Source organism: Colossoma macropomum, unplaced genomic scaffold (assembly GCF_904425465.1).
Source record: "Colossoma macropomum unplaced genomic scaffold, Colossoma_macropomum, whole genome shotgun sequence".
Lineage (NCBI taxonomy): Eukaryota > Metazoa > Chordata > Actinopteri > Characiformes > Serrasalmidae > Colossoma > Colossoma macropomum.
Window position 1 is genome coordinate 16,155,739 of NW_023494797.1, and position 21,929 is coordinate 16,177,667.

The following is a 21,929-nucleotide window of genomic DNA, read 5'->3' on the forward strand; positions in this document are numbered from 1 at the left end:
AGTCTGATAATATGAGCTGATTTGGAAAAATGGTCAACATGTTGTATCAGCCTGTAGGGACTAAAGTCCACCTGTCTGCTGACTCAGAGTGCTGCGCTGCACAGGACTGTGGAGTTTGTACAGGATTAGATAAACTGTGCAGGAGTTTGAGCTGTTCTGATACAGTTATTTGGATGCTGTAGCTCCCCCTATTACCCAAAGTGTAGAGCTCTTTAAGTGATTAACTACAGCTCCGTATTTGTTGGAATGGAGGTGTAAAGACTGAACATTATTAACACTGAGAATTTTGTGAGCAGTTTGAGAATATGCACATTTTCGGAAAAAAATAGCACAAACTCTGAAAAAATGAACTCACGGTTTAGGAGTTATTAATTGATTTTACATGTGGAAAAACAGTTGTAACTGAGAAAAGAATGTAATCTCAATGATTAAAATGTTTCCAAATAACTGAATGCATATTCCATACTTACAATCCAATCATGCCCAACAATTAAGTTTAGTACGATAAGGAAAAACACCACAGAAGACGTTCTGATGAAGTAAAGTGATTAAATTATATGTAGTTATACCTCAGAGCAGGACATGCGGCTCTTTTACTGTCCTGTTGTGGCTCCACAGCAGAATTAGATTAGTAGGTAAAAATAAAATAATCCTCCTTTACAGTAAAATAAAGCTCTGCTGATCGTTCAACACAGTTTAACAATAAATGATCTTAAACGCTGGAGTTAATGTAGAACTGCTAATCCATCCTTTAACCCTGATGGTTAGTGCGCTGACTGCTGGTCACCATAGCAACACAGACAACAATCTGTCCTGGCTAGTATCTAACGAAAAGGCAGAGAGAATGATTTAAGATGAACATCGATAATTTGGAGACTTATGGACTTATTTGCATTTATAATCACTCCAGCTGGTTTCCTGATACGATTAATCTGCAACAAGAAGCTGTCAAACACTAAAAAGTCGCAAAGCTTAAGTCAGTTTCACATTCGCCAGCTTCAAATTTTATAGCCAAGATGGTAAAACGTTACTTAAAATGGACATAAAATGTTGTGGCTCTCAAGGTGGTTTGATTTTTGTTGAAAGGACAAAATGGCTCCTCTTAACATTTGGGTTGCCGACCCCTGCCTCAGAGGGACATCTAACAGTGTCCATTTAGATTTTTTTTATTATATGTAACTGTCATATTTTTATTTACAACCAATTTTGGATTTTCTATTGTTTAAAAAAGATGCCTTTTATGATACCATAATAAATGCACACCAATAAGTCCTTGGGCAAGATTTCTAACTCTTCACACTTCTTCCTATGTAACATGATTACATTATGAGTTGCTCTAGATAAGAGCATCAGCCAAATCCATAAATGTAGATGTAATAACTGAAGTGAGTTTTAGCCATTTGATGAATTTGGACTCATTTCTGAAAGATGTGTTCTCATAGATCTACATGTAACATTTCAAATATGGACATTAACAGGTTACTGGCTGCTAATTGGCTGAGAAGAACATACTACTGGCCACTTGGGGGCGCTGTTGTCACACAGCTGTATCTGTGCCGCCTCTGTTCCTAATGTGCTATTAACAGACCAAAACACAACACAAAGGGAGACTCTTCCTCCACTGCATAACAGCTGCCTCATTCTCTCCATTCCGACTCAAATATATAACATTTAAAAAGAAATATGAAGCTGAGGGGTGAGGAGTGCAGAACACAAAGAGCCGTGAAGAATTCAATTCTGACTGACCAGCAGCTCTGGACGCTATATGTGATAAAGTAAATAAACCCAACAAAAAAGGCTGAAAAAGTCAGTTGAGAATAAATAATGTTAATAAGCAGAATAATAAACAGTATATGTATATTTATGTGTGTATCTGTGCACTAAACAAGCTCTGCATTTCTAATTAAACGGCTGAAATAGAAGATTCACACGAAGGTTAATCAATCATCCAGATCAGTTTCCTACCTGTGAAAACTGACTGTATAAAAAAGAAAAAGAACCCTTTTGTGTATCATAACTTCAAATCAATGTTATTAAATATAAAGAGGAAAAGGAGAAAAATAAGCATTACACAATACTCGTTTATAGCTGTAGAGGTATTGATAGTATTCATAACGTATGTGGTTTGCTGGCTGCTTCAGATTGTTTTGAAAGAACACTATATAAATTATATATAAAAACTAAATATTGCTGTTGTCGGAACAAAACCTCGTATCTCCAAAATGGTAACTTTACAGGAGAAGGAAAAACGTACATTACTTTTAATGTAAGTCAATGGAACCAGACGTCTTTCCAAGTCATTTTGGGCCGTTTCTTTTGGTCCATTCATCATGAAATTTGCACACAATGTAAAGGTCAACAGGGATTTTCAAATCATGATAAAAACCAAAAAATGACAAAAATAGAGACACAAGTTTTTGTTCCGACAGCAGCGATATGCAGTATGAGCCCATTTACAGTACTGTAAGTTTCGGTTTGGTGTCATTTTAAGACACTTATAACAAAAACGTCCAATCAAAACAAGTTAATCAGGTCTGTAAGACATTATTTTAGCACAGAGTAGCAGCACTCAGGAAGCAGGGGTTCATTAACTTGACTGGTGAATTTAAATATCAACTGATCCCATGATATACTTGGAAAATATCACAATATTGGAATGTACTGATACTGCGCAGCCTTAGCTGAGGCAGAGATGAGAACAGGAGATTAAAGCGATAAAGGGATAAAGCAGTTTGTTTTACCATCACTGCCAGGTCACACATGTTCAGCTGAGGCTGACCAGGAATCAAGGTCTTCTGATGCTGCTCCACGACCGAAGTAACACGCCTCAAAACGGCCTGATACTCTTCAGATAGGACACTGAGAGAGAGGGGGGGGGGAGAAGGGTGGGGGAGGGAGGTAGAGAGAAAAGAGAAAGAAATGTACTTGAAGCAGCATGAACAAAACCAATCATACGCACGCCGAAGCAGGGCAATCGCATTGGACCATCAATTCAGCCACGTTCACATATACACAAAGAGCCCGGCTCTTCAGCGGAGTCAAGGACACTCGAGCCATTGCTTCCACCTCCCACACACACACACACACACACACACACACACACACACACACACACACACACAGCCCAGTGAATGGTTATACACTTCAGATGAACAGGAGTCAGGCATGGCAGCACACACTCAAAAGCAGAAGAACAGGGGGTCAGCATGCTTTAGGAAACATTACTACAGCATACGACCAATAACAGGAGTAGAGGAGGTAAAAGAACTGATACCATATATATATATATATATATATATATATATATATGTTTAAGGTGGTGACTAGTTTTCTTGTCTGGTGAGCCTGTGACTAAAAATTGCTTTGCTTCCAGGCAAGAATTCCAGTGCTCCCTGTCCGTCAGTTTCGTCTTTCGGCTACAGTTATGATGAGAATTTCCTGTAGACTGGGATTTCTGCCACTGCCGGTCGACCCGTATGACCGTACACTTCAATACACCTGTAAATTCAGCTACTTTCTTCACACTGTGGCCTTTGGCCGCCCAAATGAAATCGCTCCCTTCCAATCATTAACATCTGCTTTGCAACCCATTTTCCACACACTGAACAAGACATTTACTGCACTGTACCACCTTTTCTCAATCTATGAATCCCACCACACACCCCGCAGGTATTTATAGCCTGATTTATCATCCTTGTGCAACGCCATCTGCAGGAGCCTGTTAGTTACTACAACCTTAAACACACGTTTATATATATATATATATATATATATATATATATATATATATATATATATATATATATACACACACACACACGTGGACATCGGGAAGAAAAATATGTATGCAAATATACAAGGGATGTAGGATATGGACCTTTTAAAGGCTCCTAAAGGGAATTTAAACATGAATATCATGCATTATCTGTACTTTAAGGCTAGACAATATACAGCTGTACACAAAAGTTTGAACACCTCTGGTCAAACTGCACTTTTTCTTGAATGTCTAAGTGTAAATAAGTTAACACATCCTCTACAGAGAATACACTCCTGCACATTTTAATGCACAATTACTGCCTTTTTGCTGAATTTAACCCACTGGGAAAAATACAACATGTGCAAAAGTTACGCCGCACTTTACATTGTGTTTTATTTTTTTCCAATGTGTCAAACTCGGTAAATAATTCGAAATTGTGACCTAAAATGCACCACATATATGTTTGTTCCCTAAAAAGGATGTTCACTTACTTCCCCTTAGAAAATCAACAACTTTTGCCTACAACTGTACGTTTGAAAAATGTATTAAAAAAATGTGAGATCACATGAAAAAGTGATCACATGTGAAAAAGCATGTTTCCGAACATGATGTCATGTGATTACATATTGTTCACATGATGTTGCATGTGTCCACGTATGAACGTGTGAGGTTTTAGACACTTTTCTGTAAGGGTGAAGTTTTTACCGTCGTTGAGGGACGTCGCTGTTACCATGGAAACTCAGTTAACCATCACCAGGCACAGGAGAAGTACTGTTATTTTGCCAAAAGCCATGGGTTCAATAACTTTGACTCATGTTTTAGAGGAAAAAGGTCAACACTAAACATACGCAAACCTTCCTTTCACAGTCATACGGTACATAACATCTTCGCTCAGACACATCCGAAACTAATGGACTGACCCCATTCTGCTTTCATTCTTTGTGTGTTGGACAGCCTGCTGTAAACCTGGGCCACACACACACACACACACACACAGAAGACCCCCCGTGGCTCAGAGAAGAGCTCTGTCCTCTATAGGACCTGTAGGGTTAATGGGATCCTCAGAGCATGCGAGTGCACACACACACACACACACACACACACACACACACACACACACAGTAGACAAATATCACCACAGCAATTACGCCCTTAATACAGCGGCAGGCAGCACCTGTGTCAGCTCCGTCCCTCCAGCCCCCCCCCAAACATCCCTCCGAAGCCCCCTCCCAAACGGAGCCTTCTGATTGGCCCCTGGGGAGTGTGTGTGCATGAGTGTGCCTGTGCAGGGTGAGAGGTCAATTAGTGTAATAACCCTAGGCTCTGTCCCATTCACACCTTCACCCCGTTCACTCCTCCGTCTCCTGGGGGGGAGCAGGGGGCTTCCGCCACACAAGAACACCTGCTCCTCCTTCTCTATATCACTCCTCTTTCACTCCATCACCCCTCTTGCTCTCTATCACTCTACCACTAATGTATCGCTTCTATATTGCTATCACTCCCCAGTCACTATTCCACTGCTCCTCTGTCACTTCTATCACTCTATTATTCCCCAGTTATTCCTGTATCACTCTTCTGCCACTCCTCTATTGCTAAACATTTACTCTTTCATGCCATCACTTCCATCTCACTCCTCTATCATTCTTCTATCACTATTCTATCACTGCTCTGTCACTAATATCTCTCCGCAATCACTCTTCTATCAATAAAATATCACTCCTTTGTGACTCACCTCAAAGCACTAATCTTTCAGTCTTCTATTGCTAATATATCACTCCTCTATCACTGATCTCTCACTCCTCTATCACAAACCTATTTTCTATCACTCCCTTTCACTAATCTATAACTCTACCACTAATATATCACTCCTCTGTCAATAATACAGCCTTTCTCTGTTGCCTCTCCATCACTAATACATCATTCTTCTATCCCTCACTATCACTCTATCACTACTCCATCAGTGCTCTATCACTCTTCACTTTCCACCACTAATGCTCTTCTATCACCCTATAACTAATCGAATGCTCCACTATCACATTTATATCAATAATCCATAACTAATGCATCACTCCTCTATCACTCTACCACTATCACTCCCCTATAATTAATCTACCACTTCACCACTAATCTATCAGTCCTCTATCACTCTGTTATTCTTCTACCACTCATTAATCACTCTTCTATCTCTTTACCACTAATCAATCGCTCCTGTATCACCCTATAACTAACACTCAACTATCACTTTTCTGTCACTAACGCTTCACTCCTCTATCACTAATCTATCAGTCCTATATCACTCTATTGTCTTTGTACCACTCATTTACCACTCTTTGTACCACTCTTCTATCTCTCAAACTCTAATCTAACACTCCTGTATGACCCTATGACTAATCTAACACTCCACTATCACTCTGCTATCACTAATGCTTCACTCCTCTACCACTCCTCTATCACTCTATTGTTCTTCTACACTTGTTTATCACTCTTCTATCCCTTTATACTAATCTATTGCTTCTGATTCACCCTGTAACTAATCAAACACTCCACTATCATTCTTCTATTACTAATGCTTCACTCTTCTATCACTAATCTATCAGTCCTCTACCACTCTATTGTTCTTCTACCAATTATTTATCACTCTTCTATCTCTCTACTACTAATCTATCGCTTCTGTATCACCCTATAACTAATGTAACACTCCACTATCAATCATTTCAATAATCTATCACTGAAGCATCACTCCTCTATCACTCTACCACTATCACTTCCCTGTCACTAATCTACCACTCCTCTATCACTCTATTGTTCTTCTACCACTCGTTTATCACTTTTCTATCTTTCTACTACTAATCTATCGCTCCTGCATCACGCTATAACTAACACTCCACTATCACTTTTCTATCACTAATGCATCACTCCTCTATCACTCTACCACTATCACTCCCATTACTAATCTACTACTCCACTATCACTTTTCTATCACTAATGCATCACTCCTCTATCACTCTACCACTATCACTCCCCTGTCACTAATCTACTACTCCACTATCACTTTTCTATCACTAATGCATCACTCTTCTATCACCAACCTATCACTTTTCTATCACTAATGCATCACTCCTCTATCACTCTACCACTATCACTGCCCTGTCACTAATCTACTACTCCACTATCACTTTTCTATCACTAATGCGTCACTCTTCTATCACTAACCTATCACTTTTCTATCATTCATCTAGCATATTTTGATCCGGCTGGATTATACAAAAAAGTTCATAAAGGTTCTGACTGTGCTAAAAGTTCCTGAGGGAGCAGGACAGTCTGTTTAATCAGCTGTTTGAACTTAGGCCTGTGATACAAATCTGGAGTCTGACAGAGACAAACAGGATGTGAAACGGAGCCAAAAGCAGCGTCCTTCATCACTTCATCACCTCCCGAGAGCGAATGTTTGATCCATTCATACATTAGAAAGATGGAAAGATGTGATCAAGCGCAGTGAAACGCTGGGTTTCATGTACAGTAGGTGTCAGATGGTTTGACAAAGGATCTGGCGTCTACATTTACTACAGCGGACTGAACCTCTGGACCCTTAAAGTCCTGAATCAATAATTAATGCCAGCATGTTTATTTATGCTGAGGGTCCAGGCGAACAATGAAAAATCCTCAGTCAGCACGGTTCGTTAGCATCACTTCCAGTCCTAACCCACAGATTCCCCACTGCAAGCGCAGAGGCATAAATTATAATAACACTGCATGCAAATGCGGGCTTTTGATTTATAATGCATGGCACCCAGGGGGCAGGGGTATTGCTCAGGTGTCACCAAACTGATTAGTGATTCACAACCCCTCCACTACCAACACTCGCACACAAACGCAGTACTTGCAAATGCTCTACTGTGCAAGGGGAACGCAATAAAAACAAGTACCCCATATCAGCACTCACGCGAACAAAACACAGGCACAACTGAGTGGATAAATAAAAGAAGTCAACTGACACGTGCATACACTTGGCAGAAGACGGGGGAATTGAGCTGAAGAGACAATCAAATACCTCTGCCCTTTCTCTCCCCGTCTCCCTCTCTCCCCTGTGGAAATTGAGCAATTCAGTGAGGACTATTGATTGGAGGCTGAAACGCTTGTCGGCAGCAGATGAGGCTCGAGCCGCTGGCTACATTAGCCGCAGGGCTTAAGTGCTCGCTGCAGGGTGGCAGGGCCACTGGGTGGGGTGGGGGAAGTTGGGGCTGAGGATTTAGGCAGCTGGGACAGGGCCTGTGTCCATTTCGGTCAGTCATTCTGGTTAGTGTGGTCAGAAAAGAGGTCAGAGCAGCGCTAACCCTCTCATTCATCATCCCAATGACATCCAAGAATGGCCCTGTTATAATAACGAGGTAGAGTTGAGGTGAAAGGGTCTTCAAATGTAAGGCAGTGGAAGATGATGGAATACGTGATCAGTTTTTGGGTTTTGTGCTCAGTAAAACCCCTTTGAGGAGAAAAGAATCCAGTGAGAATAAAGGTAATTAGCATTGACGAACAGGCAAAATGACCTCAGTATCCTTCATAATGTGGCAGCAGTAATGACCAGTGTTGGATGAAGCAGTGTGGGAGAGAGAACGTTGGGCTGGGATGTGCAGTGGTTGGGTGGCAGTGTAAAGTTTGGACAGGGGTGTACTTTGATTGGATGGGATACACCGTGTTGAGCTTGGATGTTGGGATGAGACATGCTGTGTTGGGTTGGGAGGTGCCAGGTTGAGCTGGGATGTGCTGTGTTGGGTTGGCATGTGCTGTGTTGGTTTGGGATGTGCTGTGTTGGGTTGGCATGTGCCAGGGTTTCAGTTTAGGATAAGCTATGTTTTGAGTTGTGATGTGCCGTGTTGGCTTGAGATTGCCATGTTGGGTGGGAATATGTTGTTTTTGGGTCAAGATGGGTTGGAATGAGCTGGGATGTTCTGGGTTTAGGTGGGATGTTGGGATGAGATGTGCTGTGTTGGGCTGGGCTATGTTAGTTTGGAATGGGCGGTGCTGGGTTGTTGTGTAAGGATGCTATGCACTGTGTTGGGATGGCATGTGTCGAGTTGGAATGTGGAGTTCTGAATTGGCACATATGCTGGGATATGCTGTTTGGATTAAGATGTGTTGTTATGGTTGGGATTGCTGTGATGGGATATGCTGTCTGTTCTGGGTGTGCTGGATTTGGTTTGGGATGTGCCAGGTTGGTTTGGGATATGCTGTGCTGGGATGGGCATGTGCTATGATGGGTCCGAGTTGTGTTGGGATGTGTTGCAATAGGATGGGAAGTGCTATGTTGAGATGAAATATTAATTTGAGATGTGCTGGGATGAGCATGGGCCATGTCTGGTTGGGGGATGAGCCAGGTTAGTTTGGGATGTGTTGGATTGGTTTGGGATGGGCTGTGCTGGACTGAAATGATGATGTTGGGTTGATATGTGCCATGTCAGAATGGGATGTGCCAGGTTGAGATGGGACATGTTATGTTAGGGTTGGGATGTGTTGGTGTGACGTACTGTATTGTGTTGGGATATGTACAGTGATGTGCTGTGTTGGGTTGGGATATGCTGCACTGTATTGGGCTATGCCATGCTTGGCTTGGATGTGCTATCAGGATGGGAGGTGTTATGCCGAGATGAAATATGCTATGCTAGGATGAGATATGCCATATTAGGTTCATATGTGTTGGCATGGGCATGTGCTGTGTCTGGTTGGGAGATGTGTCAGGTTAGTTTGGGATGTGTTGGATTGGTTTGGGATGGGCTGTGCTGGATCCCAGCTCATTCCAACCAACTGATTTGGGATGTTGTGTTGGGTTGGGATGTGCTATGTTGTGTTGGGATATGCCGTGTTGGTTTGGGATGTGCTGTATTTTATCAGGATATGCTGTGTTGGTTTGGGATGTGCCACGTTGTGTTGGAATATGCTATGCTGGGTTGTGCTATGTTGTGTTGGGATATGCCGTGTTGGGTTGGGATGTGCTGTATTGTGTTGGGATATGCCGTGTTGGTTTGGGACGGACCACGTTGTGTCGGGATAAGCTGTGTTGGGTTGGGATATGCTGTACTGTGTTGGAATATACCGCGCTGGTTTGGGATGCGCCGTGTTTGGTTGGGATGTGCTGTCAGCCTGCCACAGGACTGGAGGTATGTGTACAGACAGGCTCTACATCATCTTAAGTGGCTCTTTAGGTGCAGACAGAGATTAATGAGCTCGGCCGCTCCAGCTGGGAGCCCAGGGAGCACAGGGCCTGACAATGGGACAGAGAGAGAGAGAGAGAGAGAGAGAGAGAGACAGAGAGAGAGAGAGAGAGAGAGAGAGAGGAGAGAGAGGAGTGCAGAGCCCACTCAGGCATTTCCAAAGACGCCTTCCTCCAAACACACACACACTCACAAACACTGGAGGAATGGGGAGGGTTAAAGTGCGACACTGCGAGACCACTCTCTGAAAGCCAGCCAAATAAATTCTCCTGCGTTCAACACAGTTATTGATTTCTTTGGAGAATCTTTTTTCCCTCTCGCTCTAGTGGGGCTCGAGTCCAGTCAAGCAAAAAGGGATGGAGAGATCAAAAACAACATTAATGTTTAATTATTCCATCTCCCTTCAAGAGCGAGAAGGAATGGGGGGGCTGTTGAGGGGTAAAAATGAAGAAAGAGACAAGAGGAAGAGGATAGAGGATAGAAGGGGATAGAGGAAAAAGGAGGAGAGAACGGAGAGGGTTAAAGAGTGAAACAGGGAGAGAGTGCACTTGTGTGTATGGGCATGAGATGCCTTTACGAGATAAAAGGGAAGACTGTAATTGTGTGCAGGAAAGAGAGATAGAGAGAGAGAGGCAGGGGGACAGATAAATAAAGAGATTGTGTGTGTGCATGTGTGTGATAAAGAGAAATCGAGAGAAAGAGCAAGAGTAAAAGAGAAAGAAAGATATAGAGATAGAAAAATAGAGAGGGAGAGTAAGAGAGAAAGAGAGAGATGGAGAGAGAAAGAGAGAGAGAGACAGAGGAAGAGAGAGGGAGGCAGGAGGACAGATAAATAAAGAGATTGTGTGTGTGTGCATGTGTGTGATAAAGCTGGAGAGAGAGAGCAACAGAGAAATAGAGGGAGCAAGAGTAAAAGAGAAAGAAACAGAAATAGAGATAGAAAAAGAAAGGCACAGTAAACGAGAAAGAGGGAGAGGGAGAGAGAAATATATATATATATATATATATATAGAGAGAGAGAGAGAGAGAGAGAGACAGAGAGAGAGAGAGAGAGAGAGAGTGTGTAAGAGAGAGAGAGGCAAGATGATTGATAAATAGATTGTGTGTATATGATAGTTTGGGAGAGCGAGTGAGGAAAAAAGAGATACAGAGAGTGGGGGAGAGAGAAAGAAACAGAAGGAGAGAGAGAAAGAACAAGAGAGAAAGAGAAAGAGAGAGCAAGAGAGAGTGAGACAAATGAGACGGAGAAGGAGTAGAGAGGGAGAGAGAAGAGAGACAGAGAGAGGGGGAGAGACAGAGTAAGAGAGGAGAGAGAGAGAGAGAAAGATAGAGAGAAAGAGAGAAGAGAGACAGAGAGAGTGGGAGAGACAGAGTTAGAGAGAGAGACAGAGAGAGAGAGAAAGAGAGAGAGAAAGAGAGAAGAGAGACAGAGAGAGTGGGAGAGACAGAGTGAGAGAGAGAGAGAGAGAGAGAGAGAGAGAGAGAGGCAAGATGACTGATACACAGATTGTGTGTATGTGATAAACAGTTTGGAGTGAGAGAGAATAAGAGAGGGAGAGAGAGAAAGAGAGAGGAAAAAGAAAGACAGACAGAGGGAGAGGCAGAGAGAGAGAGAAGGAGGAGAAAATAGAGAGAGACAGAGGGAGAGACTGAGAGAGAGGGAGAGAGAAAGAGAGCAAGAGAGAATGAGACAAACGAGACAGAGAAAGAGAGTGAGAGGACGAGAGAGTGAAAGGAAGAGAGAGAGGAGAAAGAAAGACAGATAGAGAGAGAGGTAGAGAGAGACAGAAGGAGGAGAAAATAGACAGTGTGAGAGCGAGAGAGAGAGAGAGGAGAAAGACAGACAGAGGGAGAGGCAGAGAGAGACAGAAGGAGGAGAAAATAGAGAGACAGTGTGAGAGAGCGAGAGAGAGAGAGAGAGAAGAAAGACAGACAGACAGATAAAGGGAGACACAGAAAGAAGGAGGAGAAAATAGAGAGAGACAGTGAGAGAGTGTGTGTGTGTGTGTCTGTGTGAGAGAGAGAGAGAGAGAGAGAGAGAGAGAGAGAGAGAAAGAGGGTTAGACAAATGAGACAGAGAAAGAGAGAGAGACAGACAGAGTGGGAGAGACAGAGTAAGAGAGAGAGAGAGAGAGAGAGGGGCAAGATGATTGATACATAGATTGTGTGTATGTGATAAACAGTTTGGAGTGAGAGAGAAAAAGAGAGGGAGAGAGAGAAAGAGAGAGGAGAAAGAAAGACAGACAGAGGGAGAGGCAGAGAGAGACAGAAGGAGGAGAAAATAGAGAGACAGTGTGAGAGAGCGAGAGAGAGAGAGGAGAAAGTCAGACAGAAAAAAATAGAGAGAGACAGTGAGAGAGAGTGTGTGTGTGTGTGTGTGTGTGTGAGAGAGAGAGAGAGAGAGAGAGAGAGAGCCCAGAGGGATGTCAGTAGCCTGAGGATAGAGAGCTAATCTCACTGAAAAAAGCGAACAGAGGCAGCTCAGCTCAGCTCCGTCAGTGAGCAGACAGCATCAGGGTTGGAGGTTGATGGTAAATCGCGCTCGTCTCCACAAAGAGAACCACAACATTAAAGCCAGAGTTCATCACACACAGCTGCTTTAAACACACAGTGCCTTCTAATGCGCCGTTTCATCTCAAAGCCTTTTCCGTATTCATGACTATCTGGTCAGATTTCCGTTTTCTGTGACCTCTGCATTTTCAAGTGCGTTTAACTCTGACCGGACCGCGCTTGGATGACCGCGAGAGTGTCCATTAACCAGCATCTCCTTCCATCTCCGTCAGAACAATCTGTCTTGCAATTTTATCCGCCGGCGGTGCGTGTGCAGATAGCGATCTTTAAAGGTGCTGTTTGCAATCACAAAGAGCGGCGATTAATCAGCCTCCTTCAGACTGCACGGATCAATCTGCAGCGCTCGGCCAGCGCCGGAATCAGTATCGATCTGACAGATTCAGTCCTGCGCCCCCCCTCACCTCCTCCTCCCCTCTCACCAGCAGGCTGTGGTCAGGGAATGAGTCAGACAGCAGTAGGCCTGCAACAATCACTGGACCAATCTGATGAGGTGTGGAGAACACTGATTATGCAAAAGTTGATTGTGTCATTTACCTAAAAATAAAAGCACAACTGCAATACAGTGTAGGGAGCAATGTGGCCTCAAGTACTTCATTTAAAAGCACTCTATAATGCTTTATAATGCTCATACAATCCACAGATTGTAAACACAGGCAATGTGGTTTCTATTATATCTTTTAAAAAGTGATTTATAATGTTTATGTGATCCACAAAGGCAAACCAGCAGATTGTGAAACACCACAGGAGCCAGAGGGGGCGATATGGCTTTAATGGAATAGTTAGCTGTTAATGTAGCTGATTGGCTGAGACGTGTTTAGAGTCTACATTTTGCTTCTTTAGTTTAAACGTGAGCTATGAGGCTAACATTGCTAACAAACACTAGGACTCAATAGTCACCCAAAATGGCCCGAATCGCCTCCATAAAAATACATCAACAAAACTTTTTTCACAAACCACCTCAGGAGTCAGAGTGCTGATCTAGAATCATTGTTTGGGGCGATATGGCTTCTATCGGTTCATTTAAAGCACTCTATAATGATTTATAATGTTTATAATGATCCACAAAAGCAGATTGCGAAACACCACAGGAGCCATAGAGGGCGATATGGTTTATACTGTTCAATTTAAAGCAATAGTTTGGCGGAATATCAAATTTACACAATTTGTCAGGTACCCAAGATGGTTTCTTTAGTTTAAAACGTGAGCTTTAGTTTAAAACGTGAGCTATGAGGCTAACATTGCTAACAAACACTAGGATTCAATAGGCACCCAGATGGCCCAAATTGTTTCCATAAAAAAAAAAAAAATCACAAAAAGCTTCAGAAAGATACACAAACCAACTCAGGAGTGAACTGGAACCATTATTTGTGACAATTATACAGAGAAAATATCCAAGATCAATCCTGAACAGGTTTTCTTCATTATTACAGCTCACAGTGAGTCATTTCCAGCACTAAACCACCTCGGGAAATCTAGGGTTAGGGTTAGGCATGACCTTTACAGATTTGGGCTATTTGGGTGACTATTGAGTTCTAGTGTTTATTAGTAAAGTTACCCTAGTAGTTTGAGTTCCACACCATAAAAGAGAAATTTGGACATCTTGGCTGCTGAACTTCATCTGGGCTAAGATTTTTTACTGTTCCTTTAAGAAGTGCTCTGTAATGTTTTTGTGATCCAAACAGTCAAACTGTCAGATTGCAATAGTTATAGGAAGCATATCGATCATTATGGCCTCTATTATTTAATTTAAAAATGCTCTATAATACTGAACAATTTTTAGTTGATCCACGTGGTCATTCTGAGAGACTGCACAGAAAGCACAGAGGGTGATATGGCTTCTATCGGTTCATTTAAAGAGCACTTTACAATGACGTATAGTTTTTATATGACCCACAAAGGCAATCCAGCAGATTGCAAAACACTACAGGAGCCATAGGGGGCGATATGGCTTATACTGTTCAATTTAAAGGAACAGTTGTGCAAAACATCAAATTTACACAATTTGTCAGGTACCACAGATGTAGCTGATTGGCTGAGACGTGTTTAGAGTCTACATGTTTCTTCTTTAGTTTAAAATGTGAGCTATGAGGCTAACATTGCTAACAAACACTACGACTCAACAGTCACCCAAACTGGCCCAAATCGTTTCCATGAAAATACATCACCAAAACATTTTTCAACCTGCTTAACACACATCCAGGTCTCCATTAAGATTCATAAACCACCTCAGGAGTCAGAGTGCTGATCTAGAATCATTATTTGGGGGCGATACGGATCAGTTCATTTAAAAAGCGCTTTATAATGATTTATAATGTTTATTTCATCCACAAAGGCAATCCAGCAGATTGCAAAACACTACAGGAGCCACAGGGGGCGATATGACTTTTACTGTTTTATTTAAAGTAATAGTTTGGCGAAACATCAAATTGAGACAAATTTTCTGGTACTGCAGATACGTGTTCAGTTTAAAATGCAAGCTATGAGGCTAACATTGCTAACAAACACTAGGACTCAATAGTCACCCAAAATGGCCCGAATCGTCTCATCACCAAAACTTTTTTCAACCCACTCAAACTGCTTCCAGGTCTCCATTAAGATTCACAAACCACCTCAGGAGTCAGAGTGCTGATCTAGAATCATTATTTGCAACAGACCTTACCAGAGTTGGGCTATTTGGGTGACTATTGAGTTCTAGTGTTTATTAGCAAAGTTACCCTAGTAGTTTGAGTTTAAACTATAAAAGAAAAATTTAGACACCTTGTCTGTTCAACTACATCTGGGCTTAGATTTATTTTACTATTCCTTTAAAATGTGCTATATAATGTTTTGGTGATCCAAACAGTCAAACCGTCAGACCGCAATATGTTACAGAAAGCATAGGGAGCGATACAGCCTTCATTATCATTTCATTTAAAAAGAGCTCTGTAATACTTCACAATTTTTAAGTGATCCATGTGGTCAGTATGAGAGACAGAAAGCTCAGGGGGCGATACGGCTTCTATTGGTTCCTTTAATAAGCACTCTATAATGCTCTACATCTATATCAACATCGGAGTCTTACCTGATTGGGTATTTCTCTCCAGGGTCCCGCCCCAGGTGGAAGATGAGCGGCTGCATGGTGTGTTCCTGCTGGGTGTGTGTGGTGACCCCAGCCACCTCCTGGCCAGGACAGAAGTTTATGCCCTGTGTGCGAGAACAGGATGAAAACACTGAGCTCTACACGTCCTCAATCTGACAATGTTGAAGTGCCCTTCAGGAGAGAATTCACTTAAGAGCTGTGATGGATGGGGACATGCAGCGACACATCAATAACTCTGTGTCTACAAGCAGGATCAACATCCACATCACCACATACAGGCCGGCGGACAGGCCGAGTGAGGAGGAGCGTGTCTGAGTGGGAAACCAGAGAAAAGCAGACCCGACATAAAAGTCAGGAACAACAAACAGCTCCTGATTTTATGGCTCATATTTGAAAATTGAAATCTGAAAACTGAATCCAAGAATGAATCCAAGCAGGAGAATCTTCAGTTCTGCCTATTAAAGGGCCTGAATTTTTCTCAAATTTTATCTTCTTTGAAATAAACCAGTTTGATGTAGCATGTAATCATTGGGTAAACTTCCAAACCGTACCCTTCACTTCCCATAATCCATGTATGGAAATTTAGTTGCAAACACAGTCTGTTTTGAATTCACTGTTTTTGTGATGTCACAAAAACCATCACATTTATAGTCATACATTAACGTTTGGTCATGACCTGGTCAAATAAATGTTTTGATGATTTTCTAAGTTAAAGTAAGTCAATGCATCCTCTACAGAGAACACACAAACTTTTCTGCAATTTTTAGTGCACAATTTCTATTTGTTGCTAAACACATTGGAAAAACAAAACAAAACATAACATTAAACGTGTCAAAAATTCTGCACAGGCCACATTTTATGTTTTATTTTTTCTCCGATATGTTAAATTCAGCATATAAACACTAATTGTGTATTACAATGTGCTGGTTATGAGATTAAAGGGGACAGATTTTTCAAATAGAATCTGCATAATTCAATTGTAGAGATGTAAACAAAGTCTTTCTGTGTTTTTTAATATAAAAATAATTCTTTGAAACGTACTGAGCCTGGTTTCTTCACGTACTGTGATGTCTGCAGCGGCAATATAGCCATTTTGTTTACTCTCCAAAACAACCAGTGAACCTACACGTGTCTTCTGAGTTTTTATATGTGGTAAATCTGAAAAGAAAGAAAGGAAGAAAAAAAGAAAAAAATGTTTTCTTTGGGGACAAATTTTGCCTTACAACACCTGGCATGAACTTCTCTGCCATGAAAGTGTTTCAAAAATACATTCTGGGACAAAATATTCTCTCATAACTATCATAAAACAATGTCCCAGACATCAGGCAGTGAATTCATAACCATTTCATATAGTAACTTTCTGCGAAGGAGCTTTTAGAGGTGGACGTCTGGTTCCTATCACCACCACTGTGAACAATTCTGTTTCTGTAAGTTTCTCTAGAACGGAGGATTTTATACCAAACCACTCTAAATGACTTTGTTCTCTTCTTAACTATTTAATTATGCATACATTATTTCTGAAAAAATAGTGTAATTCCCCTTTAAGGTTGGACAATTCTTATTGCATATAATTACTTACTCTTATTGTTTTATTATTGTCCAATATGTTAAACTGTTCTGCACTAAAATTTGCAGAAAAACAATATATTTAAGTGCGTCTCTGTAGAGGATGTGTTCACTTATTTTCACTTCAAAGTCAATGTCATTTGACCAGCCCAGAGGTCGACAACACAAATGTCAAGAAGAGCCATTCTGTCCTTTCAACAAATATCAAACCACCTTGGGAGCCACAACATTTTATATCCATTTTACCACATTGGCTGTAAATATGTCTCAGTATGTGCTGATGTTCTAGTATAGACTAAAAAATATAATATTAATGAAAACGCAAACCTACTTTGCTCTGCTTTAAGCTTTAGCTCAGCTCTAGCCGCTTTTCTCACATCTCTGGCAGGAAACCTTTCCTCAAAAGTGGAACAGTTTTTTGTTAAATTCTCTCAACGTTCGACTCTTTATGAGGTTTAAGTCAGCGTCTCATTCACCAGCTTTTTGTTTGAATTTTCCCGCTCCACCTTAAATAGCACTAGAAAGTATCTGCTGCACCATTTAAGGTGGAACGGGACAATTCCAACGAGAAGCTGACAACGAGTTTCTCATTGCAGGATAAACGTATCAGGAAACCAGCTGGAGTGATTATCCATCATTAGTCCATTCATCTCTAAATGATCAACATTCATCTTAAAACTCTTTGCCTTTTCGTTAGCTACTAGCTAGGCCAGGTTGTCTGTGTTGCTATGGTGACCAGCAGTCTGTGCACCAACCTTCAGGGTTAAAGGGTGAATTAGCAGTTCTACATTAACTCCCAGAGTTTAACTGTGTTGAACGACCAGCAGAGCTTTATTTTACTGTAAAGGAGGATTATTTTATTTTTACCTACAAATCTAATTCTGCTGTGGAGCCACAACAGGACAGTAAAAGAACCACATGTTGCCGACCCCTGGACTACGGGTATTCAAACTTTTGCACACAGCTGTACATATGGGACATGTTTGTATGACCCCACGTCCTGACGTCGTATAAAAACAATAAAAGCAAGTCTGCCTTTGTGTATGTGTGTATGTTTCGGTATGACTCATGTCTGTGGCGTCTGTTGTGGATTCTACCTGCTGGTAACGCTGCAGGGCTTGTGTCCCAGAGGGAGGTCAGAAGAGTGTTCTCTTAATATTTTGATGTTCTCTCCACACAAGCATGTGTGTGTGTGCAATCAGAGGCTGTACAAGACCACCAGGGGACCAACCACTGGGCCCGCGCATGGCAGGGGGCCGGAGAGACTCACATACACACACAGTTCAGAGCAGTAGTTCAGTCCCCTGCGATCTGGCCTGACACTCTCTCTCTCTCTCTCTCTCTCCCTCTCTCTCTCTGTCTCTCTCTCTTTCTCTCTCTCTCTCTCTCTTTCTCTCTCTCATCTTGGAGGCATGAAACAACCAAAATCTCACCAGAATGAATCCAAGCAAGAGAAGCTGCAGTTCTGCCTATTAAAGGGAATTTTTCTCAATTTTTTTCTTTTTTGAAATAAAACAGTAAAACATGCTCTTCACTCTCCAGTCTGTATCGTTCATATATGGAAATTTAGCTGCAAAAACAGCCTGTTTTCAATTCACTGTTTTTGTGATGTTAACAAATTATCACATTTATATTCATACAGAAATGTAATTTATCGCCCGATCAAATGAATGTTTTGATGCTTTTCTACGACAAAATACACTATGTGGACAAAAGTATTGCGACACCTACACATTTCACCTACAGGAGCTTTTATGACTCCCATTCTAAATATATAGGCATTAAAATGGAGTTGGTCCCCCTTTGTAGCTACAACAGCTTCCACTCTTCTGGGAAGCTTTCTACAAGATGTTGGAGAGTGATTGTGGGAATTTTGGCCAGTTCATCCAGAAGAGCATTTGTGAGGTCAGACACTGATGTTGGACGAGAGGGTCTGGCTCACAATCTTCGTTCTAGTTCATCCTAAAGGTGTTTGATGTGGTTGAGGTCAGGGCTCTGTGTGGGCCAGTTGAGTTCTTCCACACCAAACTCACCCAGTCAGGCCTTTATGGACCTTGCTTTGTGCACTGGGGCTCAGTCATGCTGGAATGGAAAGGTTCTTCCCCAAACTGTTCACACGAAGTTGGAAGCAGACAATTGTCCAAAATGTCTTGGTGCTGAAGCATTAAGATTTCCTTTCACTGGAACTGAGGGTTCTAGACCAACCCCTGAAAAACAACCCCATATCATCATCCCTCCTCCACCAAACTTTACAGCTGGCACAGTGCAGTCAGTGAGGTAACGTTCTCCTGGCATTCACCAAACCCAGACTCGTCTATCAGACTGGCAGATAGAGAAGTGTGATTCGTCACTCCAGAGAATACATTCACTCTGCTCCAGAGTCCAGTGGTGACGTGCTTTACACCACTCAATGAGCTCATCAGTACAATCCATTCTACTGCCAGTGCTTGACTATCGAGACTGCAAGGCTATGTGCTTAATTTTATCCACCTGTCAGCAGTGGGTGTGGCCAAAACACCTGAACTAAGTAATCTGGAGGTGCGTTGCAATACTTTTGTCTATATAGTGTAAGTTACCACACCCTCTACAGAGAACACATTTTTCAAATTTTCTGCAAATTTTAGTGGACCATTTTTATTTGTTGCTAAAAATATTGGAAAAAAACAAAACATAAGATAGAAAATGTGCCATAATTTCTGCACAGACCACATTTTATGTTTTATCTTTTCTCCGATATGTTACATTTAGCATATATACAATAATTGTGTATTAAAATGTGCAGAAGTGTGTTCATTTATTTACACTCAGAAAATCAACAAAACATGGAATTTGCCCAGTGGAAGAGGTGCCCAAACTTTTGCATAAGACTGTATATATATAATATATATATATATAATATATATATATATATATATATATATATATTATATATATATCCGGCTGAAGCAGGACTGCCTTTTGAATGAAGCTCAATACAGGGCAATACAGGGGAGCCTATAAGAATAGAGTTAATTTATATATTTACATACAGTTTGAAAGGCACAGTAAGAAAAACAGCCTGTTTAAGGCTGTTCTAAGGGAAAACAGAGGTCATGTAAAACAGAACCACTCAAACATTGTAAGTGTACTTTTAGGGAAAAAATAAGAGAATACTGTAAAATATGGGCCCCTCAGTAATACAGCAAAGACACAGCTTTAAAAAAAAGAACAGGTTATTACAGTGTTACACTAGGAGAAAGGAACGTTTCTCTTCAAGGACGCCTCTTAAGAAAATGACTCACAGAGCATCTTACGCACCAAAACCTTTCTGAAATACCAAGCCAGTAGCTAAATAAGTTCTTTAAATGTCAATTCTTTTTATATTTCAACAGCACGTCGCAAAATTGCGTTAAGTGCTTCGGGTAAAAAGCTACGTTAGAGGGCAAATCCGTAACAGGCCGCTAAACGTGAGCTTGCCCAGCAACAAGCTGCCAATCAAAGCCCATCATTAATAGCTTGTGAACTGAAATTCATAAAAGAAGCGACATATACATAATCCAGCCGCCCGTCTAATAGCGGCTGCAGCACGAGCCGCAGTATTTCATATTTCATTTTTTTCCCTCCTTCGACTTCTGTCAGAAAGGGAGCATCGGATGCAAAAGCACTTATTCTGTGAAATTTCTCATTTCGCACTTCACTGACCCTCGTGGGTTTGGAGAGGAAGGCGCCTGCGTGACCGATACTATTAAGCCATCATTTCAACCAAGTTTAAGAGCAAACAAACCGGGAGGGAAAAAAACGGCTGTTTTAAAGAGGCGCTCAGGAAAAAAAAAGGCCTAATGCAGTTTGTCTTTATCCTCGTGTCGTCCGAAAATCATCCAGCACCGCTGGATCTCTGGATTACCTCACCGTTGAGCAAGTTGGAGCAGGTCAGGGCTCAAAGGTCGGAGCGCGTGGCCATCTCTGAGGCCCCTGGCGAAGACCCCCCTAAAAAACACATTAACTGTGAGGTGGAACGACCCAAGCCCTCTCCTCTCATCTCCTCTCCTCTCCTGTCCTCTCCAACCATCCTCGGCCTGCTCAGCCAATCGATAGACAGCTCACAGGCAATCAGCCGCCATTATTTGTGAAGTTCCACTCCAGTTCACATGAGCTGATAAAGGAGGTGGCTATTGATTCAGGCCCTCCAGGAGAGAGCAATTTAAGCGGCCGATGGGCCATAAAACAAACTCGGAGGAGAAAAGCCCAGGGCCAGGCCTGTTTGAGGAGTGGACACGCAGAGCATGGCTTCTACGGATGAAGAGACACGTACAGTGGCGTGCAAAAGTTTGGGCGCCCCTGGGCAAATGACGTTTTGTTGACTTTCTAAGTGAGAATAAGTTACACATCCTCTACAGAGAGCACACTTATCTGCTGAATTTAACTTATAGGAAAAACGATAAACATAAAATTTGGCCTGTGCAAAAGTTGTGGCAAAGGTTTCTCCCCAATATGTTAAACAAATAAACAGAAATGTGCATAAAAATCTGCAGGAAAATGTCATATTTAAGTTCACTTGACCAGGGCGCCCAAACTTTTGCACACGACTGTACATTCCTCTTCTTCCTTAGAAGCTGTGATTTGCATGTTTGTCGCTTTCCACCTTTCTTTCTGTTTCTCTCTTTCCTTCTCTCGACCTCTAAATCCTTCTTTTTATTCTTCCCTCTTTCTATCTCTCTCTGATTCTACCCCTCTCTCTCTGTCTTCCGCTTTATCTCTATTTCCCTCTCTG

The 21,929-nt window shown here is 41.8% G+C and overlaps 1 protein-coding gene across 1 annotated transcript in view; it reads right to left on the minus strand.

Annotated features, from left to right (window-relative positions):
- The window catches only part of galns (galactosamine (N-acetyl)-6-sulfatase), a 55,631-nt gene that overhangs the window by 2,440 nt on the left and 31,262 nt on the right, over window positions 1-21,929 (minus strand). The window contains 2 exon segments of the mRNA XM_036584424.1: window positions 2,742-2,859; window positions 15,596-15,717. Of these exon segments, the coding sequence (XP_036440317.1) occupies window positions 2,742-2,859; window positions 15,596-15,717 (240 nt within the window).